Raw genomic sequence first — 22,940 nt, 5'->3', positions numbered from 1 at the left:
CACATGCACACTATGCTCTTGAAATTTGCAAGTCTTTTTCTGAGAGTCCACCAATGATTTCCTTTCATATTCAAACCTGTTTCTGCAAATACTACAGTAGTGGAAATTCCATGATGGAAACTATCATTTAAGCATGCCACATGGATTTACAAATGCTGAGTACATCGGCATGGTGTTTATGTACGAGTTTGTAATGACAATGCTGCTGTTGTCTGCAGAGACAACAGCAGGCAATTTCCTGGTAATTCCAATAAACTGTGTGAGAATGTTGCAGTGCACAGCAGCCACATTACATCTGAATGTGAAAATGAACAGAGTGTGGGTGAAGAAGAAGTCATTATTGAACAGGTAGAATGTAATATTTCAACATGAACATGCAGAATACAGCAGGCATTACATCGGCACAGTCCCTGTCCTTATCATTTACAGCAGATTCGGCATCGTTAAGAAGGAGAGGCAGCTTGGTTAATTGAAAATTGCTGAATAATCCCATTACTACTGTTTACTGCTAAAGTCACATTCATGATGGTATCAATAACATTCATAACTTATATCAGTGGTCCTGCAAAAACTCACATGTCTCTGAAGAAACACATTTTATAGAATGCTTTTTTGCAAATGTTGGCAAATGAGTGCAATCCATTGAGTGAGCTCATTGTGTTACTGCATTGTCTTATAGGGTTCTGTTATCTAGATTTGCTTGAAAAGAGCTTCCAGCATTATTGGAAGAGGTTCCTTTGACTACTAGGGTCATTACATTCTTCCAGTACAATCTAAGCCCCTGCACATTCTAGTCACCACGTGACACATAATCTAAACTTAACATTCCCTGGAAGATGGACTGGCAGAGATGGTTATGTTCTTGACCATTGAGGTTTCCAGACCTAACCCCTATAGATTATTGATTGTGGTGATGCTTTCACTGGAAAGTCTACAAAGAAAAAGTACACACAAGGGGCGAATTGATCGTATGGATTACAAATACTGCTGCCCTCACAAAAAAATGGCAAGATATCATCCTTGGTTATTCCGGTTAGAACTCTCTCAACTACTGCTTATGTCACAAACTACTGTCAATAAGCACTTGCTGCCAGTCACTGGACATATTGAGTGATACGCAGATTACATATGTCATGTACTATTAACTGATACACTCTAACAATTTTCTATCACTTTAACTAAGGCAGATTCAATGCCATTTAATACCGCTGTGTCTAAATTATGGAATGGAGCACATACACATTTACACTGTGGAATTCACTATATGCATTTAAACTATAAATATAGAAATTATGAAATAAATATTTAGACTGTGCTACAAAACCATATTTGTATTTTCTTATGCTAAGCAAGTCAAATTTTTAGTTCAGTAAACATAAGTTCTGACATTCCTGAAAGGTTTCTTGCAACAACAGAAGGTAGTAACTGAATTGTCAAAAAAATATTATTATTAGTGCACAAAGTACAAAGGAAGAAATGCACACATTTAAAATAGCAAGAAAAGCAAAAACACAGAATGGAATTTAAGAGTGAAATTACATGCAAAATTCTTTCAGTATTAATATATACAGCATTTTAGCATACAGGGTCAAAAGGTTCAAATTACTACAATATTGCAAATTAATACAGTTTCAGTATTTTATGCAGTTAAAGTCAGTTTGATGTTGCAACATTTTCCTTTGAACTAAGCTGCCAAAGGGAGAACAGCCAAGTGAACACACAATATACCACAAAGTGAATACATAATACTTGTTCTCGTATCGATGTTCTCAGAACCAAATGTATGGAGTGCACCATAAAACAGAATGTCTTTAGTTACTGTTACTGTGGTTTATTATGCATTCAAGTAATCAAATGAGAAGTAAGTTTGTAGTGTTACCTTACTGGCCTACTTTAATGCCATGTGAAATGTTCCAAATCCAAGGCTATTTATTTTTAAATTTGTATGTTTGTGACCAGCACTCAATCTGCAATAAATTTCTTTCAAGCAAAACTGAAAAAAATAAAGTCAAAGGTGAGGGAGGGCTCTTCTACATGCAGAAGTATTTACAAGGTTTCAGTTTTGCCTCTTTTTTTATTTTCCACTTTTTGCTTTGCTCTTTCATTTTCAAGGCCAGTCACTGAAGAAGCAACAACAACAACAACAACAACAACAACATGCAAATGGCGACAAGGTTTAAAATTGGACATTACACTCTGTGGAATGGATTAGTGCAGGAAATTGCAACAAAAACATTGCAAGGCTCCTTCCTGTGAGGGACAAGGAGGAAAACTGTGCAGAAGGAGCTAGGTAATTCAGTTGTTCTTAAATACTCACTGCTTTCCATCGCAAAGGAACAAAGTGGGTCATCGAAGGGAAAGATGTGCAGACTGCCTTGGCACGAGAGAATGAGATGACGCCTGCAACACCATACTCACAAATCTAACACCTTTCTATATCCAATATTTTCAGCTTAATGACTCTTCTCTACTTAACATGAGCTCTCAGTAATAAATGAACTGCCTGATGAAGCTCTGGGTGCAAAAAAGAGAATTGCGGCAAACTAATTTTCTGCAGTGCTATAATTTTTGCTTAAGATCCACAGTTAGTCATCCATATTGGACACACAGGACAACTGTAATGCCACTGATTAGCATATTCATATGCTATCACTTCTAATTCCAAACAAAATTTTATTCCTTTAATTAAAGACAGGTGACAAATTTGGGTACAAACAGGCTTATGTAAAAGATATTAGAAATAGAAAAGAACAATTATTTAAAACTTTATTTAAAATTATGTAGTCCTAAGAGCTGTCAAGTTTTTTCCTTACATGACAGAAGAAGCAGTTTTCATTATCAGGAAACTAGTCTATTGGCTGTATTTGGTGAGAGGATGCTGAACAACTTAACACAGTATACATATATGTTCACAGTCTACAGTAGCTACTGTAAAATCATTATTAAATTTAATCATCATTTATGATGAATACTGGAATCATACATTAAATATTATATGAACCAGGCTCAGCACACTGAAATACATTCTAATATCCATTTCTTTGAGACAATACACCATCGCTGTCAGCTGAATGCATAACTGAGGAGAAACAGATTTAGTAAAAATTGAGGGACAGACAAAAACACTGTATTTTATCTGCATGAGAACTGCCCAGTTTCCAGAGAGAATTAACTGGATTGCCATTTAACAAATTTAAAGTGTACTAATAGAACTAATCATCTGATATCATTATGAACTATTGCAAAGGAGTCCTGTTGAGACTCGGGTACATTAATTAACTAATGTCTCTGACAATATTCTAAGGCAGAGCTCCACCTGCAAAACACACAAATGGTCAGGAGTTTTATTTTATTTGTTTTTCTAATCAAATTTTATGGCCAAAATTCTATAGGAGTCCACCACCATTCACCACTAAGATGTCAAACTAAAAATATGTAGGTGATCACTTCACTACACTTATAGCCTACCTTTAAACCTTAAAGGAGATTTTTCTTTAAGTCACAACATATCAAAGGTGTAATTCCTTGATATATCACGTGAAGTTTTATGTATGGTGGCTATCAAGTTTTCTGGTGAATCCATCTGCCAAAAAAGTGATGCTATATTTCTTCCCAAAAATCTATGGCAGGATTTTGAGCCAAAAACTGGGAAAAATAACACAACTTCCAGTCGCCCCATCACTCACAAGAAATTTTGCTGATGCCACAATGTACTCATTGGCCTCTGTAACTCAGTCATGCATCAGGACTCCCTTCTAATAGTTCATAATGATATCAGATGACTGGTTTTTTGGTGTGCTTTAAATTTGTTAAATAGCAATCTAGTTAGCTCTTACATCTACTAGTACAAGGAGTCCTTGCCATTTTCTGTTCACAATAATATTGCAGAATTGGATTTAAGCATATTTCCTACTGTGAAATCATAAGGATATGCACAGAATGCTTTTTTTATGGGAGGATGTGGAGCCTTTTGACATAAGATCTACCTTACAACATGTCACCTTCCATACTTGCCTTATCTGCCCAAAACACTTTTCTATCACAATGCACTGTCCCAATACCTCACACAATAATTTACTTCCTAACAGCTTAACATTTTTTTAAGTCTTTCTTTCACTCTCTGCCTCTATACACTCCTGTCCTGGATGATGTTGAAATTGATTCTTTTAACTTCATATCACTTCTACAGTAAATACTGTTTATAGTATATGATTGCTGTATTCACTTACATGAAATTTACTTTATCTACACATTTCTGATCTCCATTTTTCTGTATTTCATTTTGGGCAAAATCACTATTCCTGAACAATGAATCACCTTAAACCGGTAACAATATTGGCATTACAATCTCATCTAGCACAATATTTTTGTGCCTGTACGAACTCTCACATTATTTCCACTCCAATAACCAGTTCATTTCCTTAACTACCAAGTATGTTTACCCTTTATTTCTACTTTTTTCCAAACAGCTTCCAACCAAGGAAAAATGGGTAAAATTTGAAAGTTTGTATTACCTACTAATTAATTTTTATTGATGATGTTTGTATAATTATTTATTGTACAAACAGTTAGTCCAACTGAAGTGTCATAATAACTATTCAACAAACTCTATCCAATATGAAAAATAACTTAAAACTATGGACAAGCACAATAGTTGGGGATTAGATGTAGTTTTATTATTATTATTTTTTTACATATATGAAAAAAAAAAACAAGTAATCTTACATCTATATATCCCAGTCCAACACACAGTGTCAAAACAACACACGGTCCACTGCAGAGTGGAAATTTGGTCACTATCTTACATCTAGTTTTCAAATCTATTATTTACATTTTTAAATGTTACTATCCCATATATAATCTTATGCAAAACAGTATAATCTATGTCCTAGGCATGGATGAATCATATTTTTTTAGTTTTGTTTTGGAACTATTCACATTACAAGTTCTCAACAGAGTTTAGTAGATAGTTATATCATCAACTTGTTAATAGATGGACTTTGCACCATCATTTTTAACTTAATTTTTCTGTGAAAGTTATTATATTTGGCCACATGGTTGCAGTCATGTAAAGAGCTACACTTATTTGATTCAGTATTTCAATGGAAGGGAAAGTTTATTAATTGAAATATATACAAAGAATATTTTGCAAAGTACTTACGCTTCAAAAGGCTTCCTTACAACATTCTACACAGCCTAGTTCATAAAAACAATTTATTTCCTTTGCTGTAGAAAGCACTTCTACGTAGCAACACATCTTCCATACTTAAGAAACTGACACCAGACCCCACTGTAAGTAATTTTTAATGTTTTGCTAGGGGGCTACATGTGATATCTGGCTTGGTTGTTAGAAGTGACTACTGATTTTAAGACAACAACAAAATGAATGTGGTCTATCCATTAATACTTGATCTATGTATGTACCAAGGTGTTTATAGATTTTAGTAGTAACGGGAAATTGTCTAGCTTGAGTGTCTTAAGAAAAATAGTTAAACTCTCAAGAATCTCGTAATGCATCTCAAAAATTGTTGAACTATATCTCGAATAGATATACAAATTGATGTAATGTTAGTAGTCTGCACCACATAGGAACGCGTCCCAGCTTTCAGCCATTCTCTGCATCCCCCTCCATTAACTGCTAGCACCCAATAAGAGTCATTTCCTTCCTGAGTGGCTAGCCACTTATTACTACTGCATAGTGAATGTTTCTCTCCTGAAGGCTGTGCTGTTGCCGTACTTTGCGGCTATACAATTTCATCCACAGAATGACCTAAATATTGATTCAACTATTAAAGTTATTTTTTTGTAGCTGTGAATCTATTTCTGTAAATTGGTTGGTGTGATTTCCAAATAAATATGTCATGTGACAACAATAAATATAAAGTGCTTCACAAGCAGATGAGGGGGATTACTTATTGTGTTTTAAACTTTTTCAATCTGAAAGGTGGACAATTGATATTGACTTTTGGAAGACACAAGAATGAATGGTGGAAGCTAGTAGTGTTAGCAAGAGAACAGTACAGTGAATTGTAAATGAAAGTGTCAGAGCTTTAGAACTGTCAGGAAAAGTTGGTATTGTGTCACCTGGAAAGCACCAAAACAGTGGGAAATGCATGACACAAATGGATGGGTGTGACAACAATGTTTTAAGGCTCTCTTTGTTTGAAATGTATACAAATGGTGCATATCCAGTGTCACAAAAACTTGTTACAATTATGGATGAATAAATTGGCTTCAAAGGTAATGCTTTGTCAATAAACAGAATTTTGAAGGACAACAGTTTCAAATCAGTTAAAAGCAACAATAACAAAATAAAAATTAATAGAAAGAAGTGACACAGCTATAGCAAAAGCCACCTTCCTTAGAAAGATGCATGAAATAAGAGAAGAAGGTCATTTAACAGTGTGTTACCTTAATGAAACATGTATTAATCAAAATAATTCCAACAAATCTGCTGGATAATCAGTGATGGTACTGATGGTTTTACAGTTCCCATAAAAATTTCTTGGATAATTATTCTGCATTCTGGCTCTTTTTCTGGTTTTTTTCCATGAGAACAAAATTGTATTTATAGGTGTAAGAGAAACTGCAATGACTACCACATGGAAATGAATACTGCACCTTTCAAGAAGTGATTCACTGAACAGTTCTTGTCAAAGCCTGCTCCAAACTCAATCTTTGTAATGGACATTGGCAATCATCACTCAGGTAAACACAAAGTACAAACGCCATAAAAGCAAATATTATACTGTGGCTTAAAAAAGAAAAGTCTGCACAGTATAAACAAGACTCATGCTGAACATCTATGTGCTATTAATTTATACCTGCCACTTGACAAAATGTATGAGCTTGACTTCCTTGTACATGAACATACACATGTGTTTACCCCCACTTTACTGTCAGTATAATTTGAGTGAATTAATTTGCACACATGTTAAAGGCTATGTGGCAGAAAAGAACAAAAGAGGCATTGAATTGCGTGAGCATGAAGCAAAGCAAGGGACAACATTTTCTCTTTAGCATGGAAAGACTGTGCATGTCACAACGAAAAGCCCCAAGAAGAAAATTCTTATAGGGGAGTGAATACGGATACAAACCTCGAATCTATCTTCATAAATTTCCAGTCATGTTGTTCAAACATAGACTCAGATAACAGGGATGATGGATCTATGATTTAAATTTGAAAACAAAGGAAACTAATAATAGTTCTCAGTTCTAAAGATTCATGGTTTCAAAACAAAAGTTTTTGTTTGTCTACATATCAATTGCATAAACAACTCTTGAGAACTTCCTAATCTTTATTGATTGGCAATTTGTGTCTTAAGAAGTGTGTAAATGTTCACTTGCTGTAAGTGAGATGATTAGTTGTGAAATTTAAGCTTTTCCCAGTATGTACCATGCATGTCCTAATAACTTGCAGGACTGCAGCTGGATAAATTTATCAGAAACTTTGATATTTTGAGTTACTGCTAGTTTTTTATGTTGTAGGGCAGCATTCATTCAAGTTATTCAAAAAAGTTGGTTAGTTATTTGCTTTTTCCACCAATCCTAAATGTGGTCTCTCACTGTATAGATGAACAAGTTAGTTTACACTTATAACACTCTTTGACAGTGCAAAATCTGGGAACATACTGACCATTTACATGATAGGCATTTGCTATTAGTAATTATTTTTTATGTACACAGATTTACACGTAAATACAGTAAAATAAACCCATGTACACACTTGACAAAATTACATGTTTTTTAAAAAGCTCTATGAAGTAGTAGAAGGTGTCAAGCATTTATAATGATTTCAGTTTCTGTCTCAAGTGAATTTTAGTACATATTACTTATGACACAGTCCAAATAGCACAAAACTGACAAATATTGTACCCAGTTTTGATGTACTTGTCATTAGACAATTGTCTTTTTGATAAAAATTATACCGATATCTTTACAAATCTGCATCATCATTCCGACATCATGTGGACTATTGCTGTGGAGCAGCAAATGCAAAATCCTCAAGATGTGAATTAAGATTGCTCTCATGTAGACAATTGACTGAAATCAGTTTCAAAATGTATTTTTCTCCTCACAGATTTGAATGTATAGGCAAATATACCTCATTGTTGTCCACACCTACACATATTTGCAATGTTCCCTTTGTTCACCCATTCCTGCCACCAGCCTTAGGCAAACCCTATCCTCTCCACCCTTCCCTATCACTCTACATCTCAGCACCTTCCTGTGTGATGCAGACTATAGTGTAAGAGCTATAACCTAGGAGTGTGACTATTTGTCAGACGCTTATTAAGCACCTGTTTGTGTCACAGTCTCAAAAATGATTATGTGCACTATACTATAGCTGTGGAGCAGCAAACAGAACATTCTCAAGATATGAAGTAAGATTTCTCTCATGTAGATTACTGATTGAAATCAGTTTCAAAATTTATTTTTCTCCTTGTAGATGTGAAAGTATAATACAATGTACCATAGGCAAATGGACCTCATTGTTGTTCACAGCTACACAGATTTGGAGCATGACTGTTTGTCAGACACATACTGAGCAACTGTTTGACTTTTATTAGAAACAAATGCATTTTATTGCTTTCAATTAAACTAAATTTTATCTGTTTTCCATTGAATTACCCCTTGATGAAAAAAAATAATAAAAACCTGTGATGGTGGGCTACTCGGATATCTAAGTTGGCATGGCACTTGGCCCTGAGAGGCAAAGACGCTTGTTTCGATCCCAGCCTGGAATACATTTTTAATCTGCCAGGAAGTTTCTTGAATAGAATAATTTTTGTTGTATGGTCTGTAATACTGTATAAAATAAAAAATTGTAAGAACAGTTTACTGTAAAAATTTTGCATTGATTATATTATTTACAACACTTTAATGATATGTCTAGCACATACAGAGCTGAAATCCAGACCTGTAGACTACAGTAATTCTTCCCATGAAGTTTGGAGTTGTGTCAATGGTTTTTTTATGGGTGCATAATAAGTTGGGCAGCAATCAGAAACCTGTATTTCATTGAAAGAATAATGGGCAACATGATGTGTTGATATACTGATGGCAAACTTTCAGGAGTGTGCAGAAGATATGTTACAAATGGAGGCAGCAGTACATGAAGTACCCTCCCTCATCCTTTTTTTATGTTTACAAATACAATATTAGCCAAGAATTTGATCACAGGAACCATTACAAGAAAAAAGAAAACCTTAAGTATCCAGATACTTATTGGCTGTCTAAAATATATGAATACTTAACAGTTTTATTTTATTTTATATATTATTTCATCTTTATTTACCTTCTATACTACACATGTGAAATAGATACTGCACCATCTTTAATCTGCAGTGCAATTTTTTATGAACAATGTTTTGTTCTTAAATGAGCTCCAAAGCCAAACTACTGTGGATTTCAAAAATACTTTACACTTTGTGTATGTGAAGATAACTAAGGAAGTGATTAATCTAGGCTATTACAAAGAAAATTTATTTAATACATATAGTACTTTTGGTGACATGAAAGGTTTTAACCCTAACATACATTTCAAAAAAGCTTTCACTTCCAGGAAATAAAATGCTGTTATTATTTGACATACAACACTAATAATATACAAAGCTACTAGTTGGGACCTGACAGTCTTGAAATATGTAATGAAATACTGAATCATGCCCCACTGTATTTTGGCTATTGGAATAAAACTCCAGGAAGAAAACTGGTGTGCAATAATCACAGGCCCATGATTTAATTTTATTGTCATCAATATTCACTACAAGTATTGCATAATATTATTTTATATGCAGCCTTTAAGACTGCTGGGCAACATCCTTGCTGCAGTGGATAATCCGGTTCCCGTCAGATCACCAAAGTTAAGCACTGTTGGGCATGGGCGGCACTTGGATGGGTGACCATCCGGACCACCATGTACTGTTGCCATTTTTTGTGGCACACTCAGTCTCACAATGCCTATTGAGGAGCTATTTGACCGAACAGTAGTGGCTCTGGTCAAAGAAAACCAACATAACGACTGGGTGACTGGCGTGCTGACCACATGCCCCTCCTATCAGCATCCTCAGCTGAGGATGAACGGTGGTCAGATGGTCCAAATGGGCCACTTTTGGCCTGAAGACAGAGTGCTGTGTGCTTTTTAACACTGCTACTTCGTTTACTGAAAGTCTGGTTCTACATATTCTTCTTAACAGAATCAGAAGCTTCTCTTTCATATTAAGTGAGTAATATGGACTATTATATTAAGAAACATTGCAATGAAGTAGAATGTTCATTGGTCCCATTTTTCCCAGGACAGTCCCCCCACCTTCTTTCCTTCTTTTCACCAGAGTTCCACGGTCCCAAAAGCTATTTGAGGATGCTCAGATGTCCTACTTTTTTGTGACTGTGTATGGCTAAAGTATTTTATACTAGTTTTCTCTGCTTAAGCATACACATTAGGAAGTAAAAATAGTGCAACTTGCTCTACAATCTTTGTTTATTTACTGTAAGTGTTTTGCAGTGTTAGAATTATGGATTCACATTAAGCTATATTTTCGATTGGTGTGGATAGTAAGAATTTCATTTTCCATTGAGGTAGGCAGTCTCAAGACATTATAGTGAATATGTGACAATTTTAAATCTGTGCAATGACTATTTCATCATCCTAAAATGTAAGTGTAATTTTAACAGCAACCAAATCTAAAATGTTAGTTAGCTTTTATCTCCAGTAGTGTAGAAACTGAAATGTATGTGTGTTTTTCTTGGTGAAATCTCTGTGGTAAGATGAAAAACATTGAATGAAAGCTGAAACAGTGAAGACTTTGCTCACTGTCAAAACATACTTTAATTCAATATCATGTGCTCATTTTGATGACAAAATGTCAGAAAAAATGCATTTATTAGTAAAATACATATTTTTCTAAACTTTTTAAAAATCTCAGTTTTTAACAAAAATTAAATGGACACCCTGTGTTAAAGGCTTCACCATCCTAGCACCTTTCTCATGCATACAATTTAACTTCTCAAATTTTTCATACATGTAATTCATGGAATGTTCTTAATTTTTAGACTGTAAGAGTGTTAGGCACAAGGGGTATCATGTATGCTGTAATTTATACTTGAAAACTTGTTGCAACATAACAACGAATTTTATACTGGTGCAGAAAAGTATTCCCTGAAATTGCAATATTTCAGAACAGGATGGGCCTGTTTACTTGGAAAATAAAAGGACCACCTTGGAAACATTTGTAAGATACAAACCATTGCAATAATCAACAACACAATTTATAGTGTTTTGATCTTACAACAATGCCTCAAACTCTAGGGAAACCCAATAAATTACATACACAAGTAGAAAATTCTGTTCATTCTTGGGAGGCCAAGTGCAAGATGGGACTGTTTTAACATGTCACAAACCTTCTACAGAGCACACGCACTTGTGGAAAAATGAAAAATCATAACATTCTTGGAAACTAAGTGCCCTTTGTACAGATAAAGAGAGGAATACATGTGGATGAAGCAGTACTTCTTAAATTCTCATACTCGGCTATCACCCTGAACCAAGAATGAAAGCAGACTTAAAATAGGACACAAGGGACATTAAAAAGAGATTACATAAAGGTGTGATGTCTGTTCTCTCGATATCCAGATCTGTGATAAATATTTTGTACATTGAAGGTGGAGGGAGGAGAAAGGAAAGGAACTAACAATATCAGCTGCATCAGGACTTTACGAGGAATTGGCGGTAACGAGTGAAAATGTGTGCAAGACTGGGACTCGAACCCATGATCTCCTGCTTACTAGCCAGTTGTGTTAACCAGTGTGCCATCCTGACATAGTGTTTATTGAAAATGCACGAACTATCTTGACACACTCCCTGGCCGACCCACTGATCCACATTCCCACCTCGTGCTACCTATCTGCAGTCCCCTGTGAATTCACAATATCATTCGACCTCTGTGAAAGAATCTAAAATTAGCGAGCACGGAGGACATGGATGGGGACTGCAAATATGACTCTTTAGGTGGGAATGTGAGTCAGCCGCAGAGTGTGCCGAGGCAGTCCATGCATTTACAATAAACACTGTGTCCGAATGGTGCAGTGGTTAACACAACTGCCAAGTAAGCACGAGATTCAGTGTTTGAGTCCCGATCCAGCACACACTTTCTCTCATCACCACTGATTCTGCATAAAATCTTGATGCAGTTGATATCGTTAGTTCCTTCCCTTTCCTTTTGTTTCTTCCCCCTCAACCTTCAACTGACATAATAAAAATGAGATGATAGCAATAAATAAAACTTGAGCAGCCAGCAGGGACTGGAAAAGAATATACACAAAGAAAAAACTGTATACAAGGGAAAAAGAAGGAAAGAAGAATTAATGTAACCAAATGTTGCCAGATGGGTGGTAAAGGAGAGAAAGGAGGGGCAGTAATTACTGATTCTCTCTCTCTCTCTCTCTCTCTCTCTCTCTCTCTCTCTCTCGCTCTCTCTCTCTCTCTCTCTCTCTCTCTCTCTCTCTCTCTCACACACACACACACACACACACACACACACACACACACACACACACACAAAGCAAGGTTTCAATTATCTACTTAACATGACTCTGATCCATTTGTCTAATATTCTCTCCTCTTCTTTAACAATTTTCAGTGCAGTACACCAACCAAATCTGAGGAGTAATATGAAAAACTAAGATCACAGGTTAACAGCACTGTTGCATCCTCTGACACAAAGCAGTGAAGTTTGTAAGGAAGCCATGCATGCAAGTTACTTAAACTGGACCATACTTAGCAGTCATATTCTCTGCAATAAGACATAGAAAATGCCTGAAGACAAGAAAATGTTAAGATAATGTTAACCGACTGTTAAAGGATTAAACTTCATTTTTAAGTTGCTGTATCAGTGATAACATTGTCAACAATGTTAGGACATTGGCAGATTTGTTAAGAACTCTGCAACAAAATATCTCTACAAACTTCCACGTCTAATGCAAAGATAAAAACAACACACTTCTTAATGAGAACAGATAACTTATTTACATTATCAGTGTAAGCTACTTCTTATGTAACACACAGTGTACAGCGTAAGAGTAAGTTCAGTATCTCCGTGTACCCACCTCATAAGATAGACGACAGTGCCATTGCGGTAGATGCGGAGAGCAAAGTGGACGGGAATGAGGGGGTCTTTGAAGTCGCCGTGCATTATGAAATACGTGTCGGGCAACCAGACTTCCTCATTGTGGTGGATGGCGTTGAGGAATTCGAAGTTGCTGTGGTTGGAGTAGCGCAGGCGTGGGTCGTACCACTGCTGCTCCAACAGGAACTCCACCTCATATTTCTGTAACACAACAGCATGACGTAAGTTTGAAACACAAAATTTGTAATGCTGCACAGTTGTGTATTCCCTACTGAAATGTGGCTAACACAGATACTACAGTAGCCAAATAACAATACAAATTGAAACTGATACATAATTACAAAAGATTTTGGAGTGCTAGTGTTTAGAGCTATGATTTCCTTCATCTCCCACATGAGAAGCTCAGTTTGGAAAGAACTGTGACACACAATGACATGGCAAGAAAATTTTGCCCTCCAGTTTCTACTACCTAGCGACTGGATTATTATTATCATTCTTTCTTTTCTCAGACGTTATGTGTGGTCAAAAATGGAAAGTGACGCGGACCTTGATCAAGCGTGACTTCCTTTTAACTGTACAGTATATGTTACACTGCATTTAGGAACTTTCGCGTAATTGAACATGTATCAATAATTACAGATTTCTGTAGTTGTATGTATAAGTTTGGATGTAGCTGTATTGCGTTGATGTACTAGTGGATATTGTGTGGTATGTCTCCTGTAGTTGATAGTATTATTGGTATAATGTCAACTTTATCCTGATGCCACATGTCCTTGACTTCCTCAGCCAGTTGGATGTATTTTTCAATTTTTTTCTCCTGTTTTCTTTTGTATATTTGTTGTATTGGGTATGGATATTTCGATTAGTTGTGTTAATTTCTTCTTTTTATTGGTGAGTATGATGTCAGGTTTGTTATGTGGTATTGTTTTATCTGTTATAATGGTTCTGTTCCAGTATAATTTGTATTCATCTTTCTCCAGTACATTTTGTGGTGCATACTTGTATGTGGGAATGTGTTGCTTTATAAGTTTATGTTGTAAGGCAAGCTGTTGATAAATTATTTTTGCTACATTGTCATGTCTTCTGGGGTATTCTGCATTTGCTAGTATTGTACATCCACTTGTGATGTGATCTACTGTTTCTATTTGTTGTTTGCAAAGTCTGCATTTATCTGTTGTGGTATTGGGATCTTTAATAATATGCTTGCTGTAATATCTGGTGTTTATTGTTTGATCCTTTATTGCAATCCTGAATCCTTCTGTCTCACTGTATATATTGCCTTTTCTTAGCCATGTGTTGGATGTGTCTTGATCGATTTTTGGCTGTGTTAGATGATACGGGTGCTTGCCATGTAGTGTTTTCTTTTTCCAATTTACTTTCTTTGCATCTGTTGATGTTACCTGATCTAAAGGGTTGTAGAAGTGGTTATGAAATTGCAGTGGTGTAGCTGATCTATTTATATGAGTAATTGCTTTGTGTATTTTGCTAGTTTCTACTCGTTCTAGAAAGAATTTTCTTAATTGGTCTACCTGTCCATAATGTAGGTTTTTTATGTCGATAAATCCCCTACCTCCTTCCTTTCTACTTAATGTGAATCTTTCAGTTGCTGGATGTATGTGATGTATATATTTGTGGCATTGTGACCGTGTAAGTGTATTGAGTGCTTCTAGGTCTGTGTTACTCCATTTCACTACTCCAAATGAGTAGGTCAATATTGGTACAACATAAGTATTTATAACTTTTATCTTGTTTCTTGCTGTCAATTCTTTTTTCAGTATTTTTGTTAGTCTTTGTCTATATTTTTCTTTTAGTTCTTCTTTAATATTTGTATTATCTATTCCTATTTTTGTTTGTATCCTAGATATTTATAGGCATCTGTTTTTTTCCATTGCTTCTATGCAGTCGCTGTGGTTATCCAATATGTAATCTTCTTGTTTAGTGTGTTTTCCCTTGACTATGCTATTTTTCTTACATTTTTCTGTTCCAAAAGCCATATTTATATCATTGCTGAATACTTCTGTTATCTTTAGTAATTGGTTGAGTTGTTGATTTCTTGCTTCCAGTAGTTTTAGATCATCCATGTATAGCAAATGTGTGATTTTGTGTTGGTATGTTCCAGTAATATTGTATCCATAATTTGTATTATTTAGCATGTTGGATAGTGGGTTCAGAGCATGGCAAAACCAGAAAGGGCTTAATGAGTCTCCTTGGTATATTCCACACTTAATCTGTACTGGCTGTGATGTGATATTATTTGAATTTGTTTGGATATTAAGTGTGGTTTTCCAATTTTGCATTACTATGTTTAGAAACTGTTTCAATTTAGGATCTACTTTGTATATTTCCAATATTTGTAGTAACCATGAGTGGGGTATTCTATCAAAAGCTTTTCGGTAATCAATGTATGCGTAGTGTAGCGACCTTTGTTTAGTTTTAGCTTGATATGTCACCTCTGCATCTATTATCAGTTGCTCTTTAAATCCTCGTGCTCCTTTGCAACAGCCTTTTTGTTCTTCATTTATAATTTTGTTCTGTGTTCTATGTGTCATTAATTTCTGTGTAATGACTGAAGTTAACATTTTGTATATTATTGGTAGGCATGTTATGGGGCGATATTTAGCTGGGTTTGCTGTGTCTGCTTGATCTTTAGGTTTCAGATAAGTTATTCCATGTGTAAGTGTATCAGGGAATGTGTATGGGTCTGCAATGTAACTGTAAAATAATTTCGTTAGATGTGAATGTGTTGAGGTGAACTTCTTTAGCCAGAAATATTATTATTATTATTGATGGCTTTAAGGCACACATTCCCAACAGTAAAATTACCAATGCCTGTAGTGAGACAATATGAAATGAAATGGCTTGCAACTTTTAAATTGGTAGTTTAATATAAACTATTTTTTAAAAAAGCTGTTAGTCAAGTTATAATGATAGTTTTATTTGAGCAGAACATTTAAAACACAACTTTAAAAAAAAAATAAAAAAAAATAAATTATTCTAGAAATCAGTCTTACACTTCTCTCATGTCATGTATCAAAACAACAAAAACAAAATTTAATTTTAAATGCAGCAAGGTGGAACACTTTCAGTTGCAATAATACCACTCCTAATATAAGTACAATTATTTTTTTATTTCCTGGTGTCTTTTTTACATACAATACATATACTGTGTGTATATATGAAGTCTCCAAATTCTTTTCCCAGCTGTGTTTTTGTGAACACTATTATTCAATAAACAATCTTCATATTGCTACTAATATCAGTATAAGTAGTTTGTGCAGAAACAGTTTATGTAATTAAATATACAAAATGTACAACTCATTTAAAACAACAGATAGACAGATAGGTAAAAAATCTACTCGCCAAACAGTGGCAGACCTAACACATAAAGACTGTTTTGATTGACAAGCCTTAGGAGGCAGTGGCTTCTTCTTCAGGCAGATGGTAAGTTTCCCAAAATCTACCTATTTTCCTAGACCTCCTTTCGTTCCTTCATCTTCAACCCTTCTGAAGATGGAGCTACTGGCTCCAAAAGCTTGCCAAACACAACAGTCTTTTATGTGTGTGTTCTGCTGCTGCTTGGTGAGTAGATTTTTTATCTATCCAATTAAATAATTTTATGAATAATTGATTGTTCTCATTTAAACAATGAGCACTTTATAATTGGACTACACTAATACTTATTTGTTTTATGATTAACATATTTTACATAAAAAGTCATGTTCTCTTCTTTCTAATGAACATCTTATCTTTTCTGAAAATTGTGCTGCAAAATTTATACTTATTCAAAATTGTTGTTTTTCAGATTGTTTGAATCAGTAAATATAATCCTTTTGAAACTCCAATGACCTCGTCTTGCAGCTCTACTTTTACTGTTTCTGAAAATATTGCTTTTGCCAGAACAACATGTTAGTTAAGTAAATATTTAAACTCGAAAATTTGATTTTCTAGAAAAATCTTGATCGGCTTTGTGAAATATCTGGAACAAAAGTGCCTACACAAGCTCCAGCTCTAAGGAACTGAATCTATCTTTATGCCACTTGAAGATTATGCATTTCATAGTACCATAAAGTATCTCTGACCCATTCTAAGAATAACAGACAACTTAATAAAAACAATATCCAGTAGGTATGACTAAAAGCAGTGATTACATTTCACAGTCCTTGCCTAGCAGTAGAGCAAACCATCAGCTGATATGTGGATGGCTCTCCTCCCTCTCCCTATCCCTATCCCCCCCCCCCCCTCTCTCTCTCTCTCTCTCTCTCTCTCTCTCTCTCTCTCTCTCTCTCTCTCTCTCTCTCTCTGGCCAATAATTCATGTCTTTTTTTGTAATGAATAAACCTGTGTATTTCATCGCATTGAAGAGACCAATTTTGCTCATCAGTACCCCTTCTCATTTCTCCATTAGGAAGAAATTAATAAGTGAAATCTACCTTTGATATCTGTTAATCCACAAGTACCATTTGTGGATCAAATTGCCTGTGAAATAATGAAACAGCCATGTTACTTTCCATTAAGCCTACTCTACAATGAACTGCAGCTTTACTATACTGTAATTGGAAAATCCATTCGGTTGTTTTGAGGATATTTAAACACATGACTGATTTTGAAATTATGTAGTTTCATTTTCATGTGCTTGTGACAGTACAACTCACGTGAAACACTGATGTACATAGAGTGATCCCCAACATAACCCTGTTTTCCTATGTTAAACAGTCTTCCCACAAACATATCACATAATTCACCATCTGATATTTTCTGCACAGTTATAATAGCACTACTAGGCGGTTTCAGTGTGGGTTAACCATTCTATGTTCCTGCACCCACACTTCAACATCTGTCCTGCTGCCCAGTGGAACAAAATAAGCACTAATGGCTTGCTCTTGCCACATGTACTAACCAACCTAAAAACACACTACTCCTAATAGCTACAATTACTAATCTGCAAATGAAGTAAATACTGATTAATGTTGTCCAGAACATTGTTATTAATTGGCAATAAAATATCTGCACTTATCCACACTACACCCTGTGGAACGGCTGCCTATCTACTATTGATAGCGTAATACCTTTGTGGTTACAGTGGTGTTTTCAAAATACTTGCTTGCATCTATAAATATTGTGCCTAATTTACAAAAATAAGGCTGAAAGCAAGGGGAAACTACAGCTGTAATTTTTCCCAAGGGCATGCAGCTTTACTGTATGGTTAAGTGATGATGCGTAAAATATTCTGGAGGTAAAATAGTCTCCCATTCGGATCTCCGGGCGCAGAATATTCCAGAGGACGTCATTATCAAGAGAAAGAAAACAGGCATTCTACGGATTGGAGTGTAATATGTCAGATCCCTTAATTGGGCAGGTAGGTTAGAAAATTTAAAAAAGGAAATGGATAGGTTAAAGTTAGATATAGTGGAAATTAGTGAAGTTCGGTGACAGGAGGAACAAGACTTTTGGTCAGGTAAATACAGGGTTATAAATACAAAATCAAATAGGGGTAATGCAGGAGTAGGTTTAATAATGAATAAAAAATAGGAGTGTGGGCTAGCTACTACAAACAGCATAGTAAAGACATTATTGTGGCCAAGATAGACACGAAGCCCACGCCTACTACAGTAGTACAAGTTTATATGCCAACTAGCTCTGCAGATGACGAAGAAATTGATGAAATGTATGATGAGATAAAAGAAATTATTCAGATAGTGAAGGGAGATGAAAATTTAATAGTCACGGGTGACTGGAATTCGATAGTAGGAAAAGGAAGAGAAGGAAATGTAGTAGGTGAATATGGATTGGGGTTAAGAAATGAAAGAGGAAGCCGCCTGGTAGAATTTTGCACAGAGCATAACTTAATCATAGCTAACACTTGGTTCAAGAATAATGAATGAAGGTTGTATACATGGAAGAAGCCTGGAGATACTAGATTATATAATGGCAAGACAGAGATTTAGGAAGCAGGTTTTAAATTGTAAGACATTTCCAGGGGCAGATGTGGACTCTGACCACACTATTGGTTATGAACTGTATATTAAAACTGAAGAAATTGCAAATAGGTGGGAATTTAAGGAGACTGGGCCTGGATAAACTGACTAAACCAGAGGTTGTACAGAGTTTCAGGGAGAGCATAAGGGAACAATTGACACGAATAGAGGAAAGAAATACAGTGGAAGAAGAATGGGTAGCTTTGAGGGATGAAGTAGTGAAGGCAGCAGAGGACCAAGTAGGTAAAAAGACGAGGGCTAGTAGAAATCCTTGAGTAACAGAAGAAATATTGAATTTAATTGATGAAAGGAGAAAATATAAAAATGCAGTAAATGAAGCAGGCAAAAATAAATACAAATTTCTCTAAAATGAGATCGACAGGAAGTGCAAAATGGCTAAGCGGGGATGGCTAGAGGACAAATGTAAGGACGCAGATGCTTATTTCAGTAGGGGTAAGACAGATATTGCCTACAGGAAAATTAAAGAGGCCTTGGGAGAAAGGAGAACCACTTGTATGAATATCAAGAGCTCAGATGTAAACCCAGTTCTAAGAATAGAAGGGAAAGCAGAAAGGTGGAAGGAGTATACAGAGGGTCTATACAAGGGCGATGTACTTAAGGACAATATTATGGAAATGGAAAAGGATGTAGATGAAGATGAAATTGGAGATATGATACTGTGTGAAGAGTTTGACAGAGCACTAAAAGACCTAAGTCAAAACAACGCCCCGGGAATAGACAAAATTCCATTAGAACTACTGACAGCCATGGAAGAGCCAGTCCTGAGCAAGATGTATGAGACAGGCAAAATACCCTCAGACTTCAAGAAGAATTTGTCAAGAAGTCTTTTCTAATAGTTCATAGACAATAAATAGTTAAGAGAATAGAAGCTTTCGGAATGTGGTGCTACAGAAGAATGCTGAAGATAAGATGGGTAGATCACAAAACTAATGAGAAGGTATTGAATAGAATTGGGGAGAAGAGGAGTTTGTGGCACAACTTGACTAGAAGAAGGGATCAGTTGGTAGGACATGTTCTGAAGCATCAAGGGATTACAAATTTAGTATTGGAGGGCAGCGTGGAGGGTAAAAATCGTAGAGGGAGACCAAGAGATGAATACACTAAGCAATACAGAAGGATGTAGGTTACAGTAGGTACTGGGAGATGATAGAGCAGCATGGAGAGCTGCATCAAACCAGTCTCTGGACTGAAGACCACAACAACAGCACATTTATAAAAATAATAGACAAAAATAGTAATCAGGCTCATTCTAAAGAACCATTCAAAACACTGGTGGATTTTAATTACATTGTGTGAGTAGATTTATCAAACAGCTGTACAAATTAAAAATAATCTTGATAATTAGTGCACAAATAACTCTGCCCATGACAATGAAATGAGATCTACAGCGAAACTACACTAATCAGGAAAGAATAAACATAAAATTCAAAACTGCATTTTCTATAAAAGACTAAAATTGTACAACAAATTGCCCTAGGAGATTAAAAACATTACAAAAACAAACTTATTTAAAAGAGTAGGTAAAAACTGCTTGACCAGCAGTACATTCTATACGGTGAAAGTTTGTTTGTATAAAACAGCATAAGGGCCTGGAAAAAAGTAACACAAGTAAATAATAATTATATTAACAATAATAATAAAACATCTATCATTTCACACATTTTCTTTGCAGTTTGTCATCTTCCCCTCCCAACAAATCCTGGAGAGCCATACTCCAAAATTCTCATCATCTTTCTGAGCTGAACAGCTCACTGGTTATGGAGGGATGCCTCACTCAGTTTTTCAGGCAAGCAAGTGGAAAGTTGTGGTACACAAAATTGAAAAGACACATCGTCCCAATGATTGTGAAGTCAGCTGGTGTGATCAGTTTTCATAAAAGAGCTGGGCATGTTCATTTGTTTTGTTTGGAGGGGGAGACCGACAAATGTTTGCCATCTCTCAGCCGGTGGCTGATGTGCAGTGATGAGTTTTCATCCATTCATTCGTTTGTTTCAAAGGGGAGGCCGACAAGTGTTTGCCACCTTTCAGCCAGTCAGCAATAAGAGAATTAAGGTTTATGCCCTGCAATTGTTCTCAAATAATTTTACAGAAACTATTTAGTAAAAAAAAATAATCATTTTTGCTTTACTTATAGCTTTGTGTGTCAGTTTCATGATGATGTGCCCATCATTTTGTTAATGGCCATAGTTATTGTGATATTTATGTGGAAGTAAGATACTGCATGAAATTTGGAAAAGTTTGCAATGGAAAATAGAAACCACTATGATTTTGCATTTGGTGCATATTATATAATATGTTGCTGCATATGAAATTTAGCTCACATACTTACTTTTTAGCTAACATATTGTCACCAATTTGTGTTTGTGCTTTGATAGTGATAAAGCCAGAGTGAAATATCACCATAATGCCTCAGATTTCATAAATGGTTTCAGACACCGAAATGAGATTTTGGCGAATGATAGCACGCAAAGAGGAGAATATTTTACCATATTGTTATCATGTAAAACTTCATTATCTATCGTTTTATTCCACTAACTACAGACTTTTTCAATGAAAGAATGTAGTTTTTAGGGACCATCGAAATCTGCTGAAATGAGTAGTGCTGTGGGTTTGTGAACAACATAAGTGAAGACACTACACATTTTTTTTGCACTGAGGATTGTGTCTTCATAAGCTGGTAACCTTAGTTTTCCTCACTTAATTAACTCAATAAACAAACTGTTTCAGAATCCTCTCACAATTGTTTGCACAACATTCTACTGAGGTGAGACTGTGTAAACTCCATCGTGCATCGTAACATGGCAATGAGAGAAATGTGTAGGTTTCACTCAAAATTTTCAATTCATGACACTTCTCTGAAAGTTACAAATGGTTAACATGTCAGGCAAAAGTAAGTTGCTGCATTTTTGATAGAATTCTTTTTAGATACTAACCAAAGCAGAGGTGACATATCTTTTCAACTGTTCACAATGCAAGTGTGGTTGTGGAGGATCTTTATTTTATATTTACAAAAAATATGAGCTTTGGCTTCAGTTTAGAATAGCACTTCCCCTCCAGCATTGAGCATTTCCTCTACAATGCCTGTCCATAGCTCCCACCACTACCACTCTTCCCATGTGTGCCCCACCGTCTGTGCGGACTCTAGCACTAGTATTTTACATTATTTAATAACTTCTTTGTGAAACAGTTTTTGTACAAATAGGGATAATCAAAATGGGGTTGCACCATTTTAAATAGACTAAACTTGTATGTGGGAGGAAGGAGGCTCTAATCTCCACTCAGCTATCTTGTTTTCAGTGGTTTACCTAAACTACAATGCCTGAAAAAAAAAAAAAAGTGAAGCAACCAGAATAGGAGGAGGAAATAAAATGAAACTTCATACACTACTGGCCATTAAAATTGCTACACTAAGAAGAAATGCAGATGATAAACTAGAACTGACATGTGATTACATTTTCACACAATTTGGGTGCATAGATCCTGAGAAATCAGTACCCAGAACAACCACCTCTGCCCATAATAATGGCCTTGATATGCCTGAGCATTGAGTCAAACAGAGCTTGGATGGCGTGTACAGATACAGCTGCTCATGCAGCTTCAACACGATACCACAGTTCGTCAAGAGTAGTGACTGGTGTATTGTGACGAGCCAGTTGCTCGGCCACCATTGACCAGACGTTTTCAACTGGTGAGAGATCTGGAGAAGTGCTAGCCAGGGCAGCAGTCGAACATTTTCTGTATCCAGAAAGGCCCATACAGGACCTGCAACATGTGGTCGTGCATTATCCTGCTGAAATGTAGGGTTTTGCAGGGATCG

General features: G+C 35.7%; 1 protein-coding gene across 7 annotated transcripts in view; it reads right to left on the bottom strand.

Annotated features, from left to right (window-relative positions):
- Nucleotides 1–22,940, bottom strand: part of LOC126293306 (glutamate-gated chloride channel) — a 1,510,688-nt gene that overhangs the window by 133,102 nt on the left and 1,354,646 nt on the right. For all 7 annotated transcript variants that reach the window (XM_049986444.1, XM_049986443.1, XM_049986446.1 and 4 more), the window contains 2 exons: nt 13,108–13,328; nt 2,318–2,400 (listed from right to left, as the gene is read on the bottom strand). In XM_049986444.1, coding sequence (XP_049842401.1) covers nt 2,318–2,400; nt 13,108–13,328 — 304 coding nt within the window. The remainder of the gene's footprint in view (nt 1–2,317; nt 2,401–13,107; nt 13,329–22,940) is intronic.

Source organism: Schistocerca gregaria, chromosome 10 (genome assembly GCF_023897955.1).
Source record: "Schistocerca gregaria isolate iqSchGreg1 chromosome 10, iqSchGreg1.2, whole genome shotgun sequence".
Lineage (NCBI taxonomy): Eukaryota > Metazoa > Arthropoda > Insecta > Orthoptera > Acrididae > Schistocerca > Schistocerca gregaria.
The sequence above is the reverse complement of the archived record's forward strand: the minus strand, read 5'-3'. Positions and strand labels throughout refer to the sequence as shown.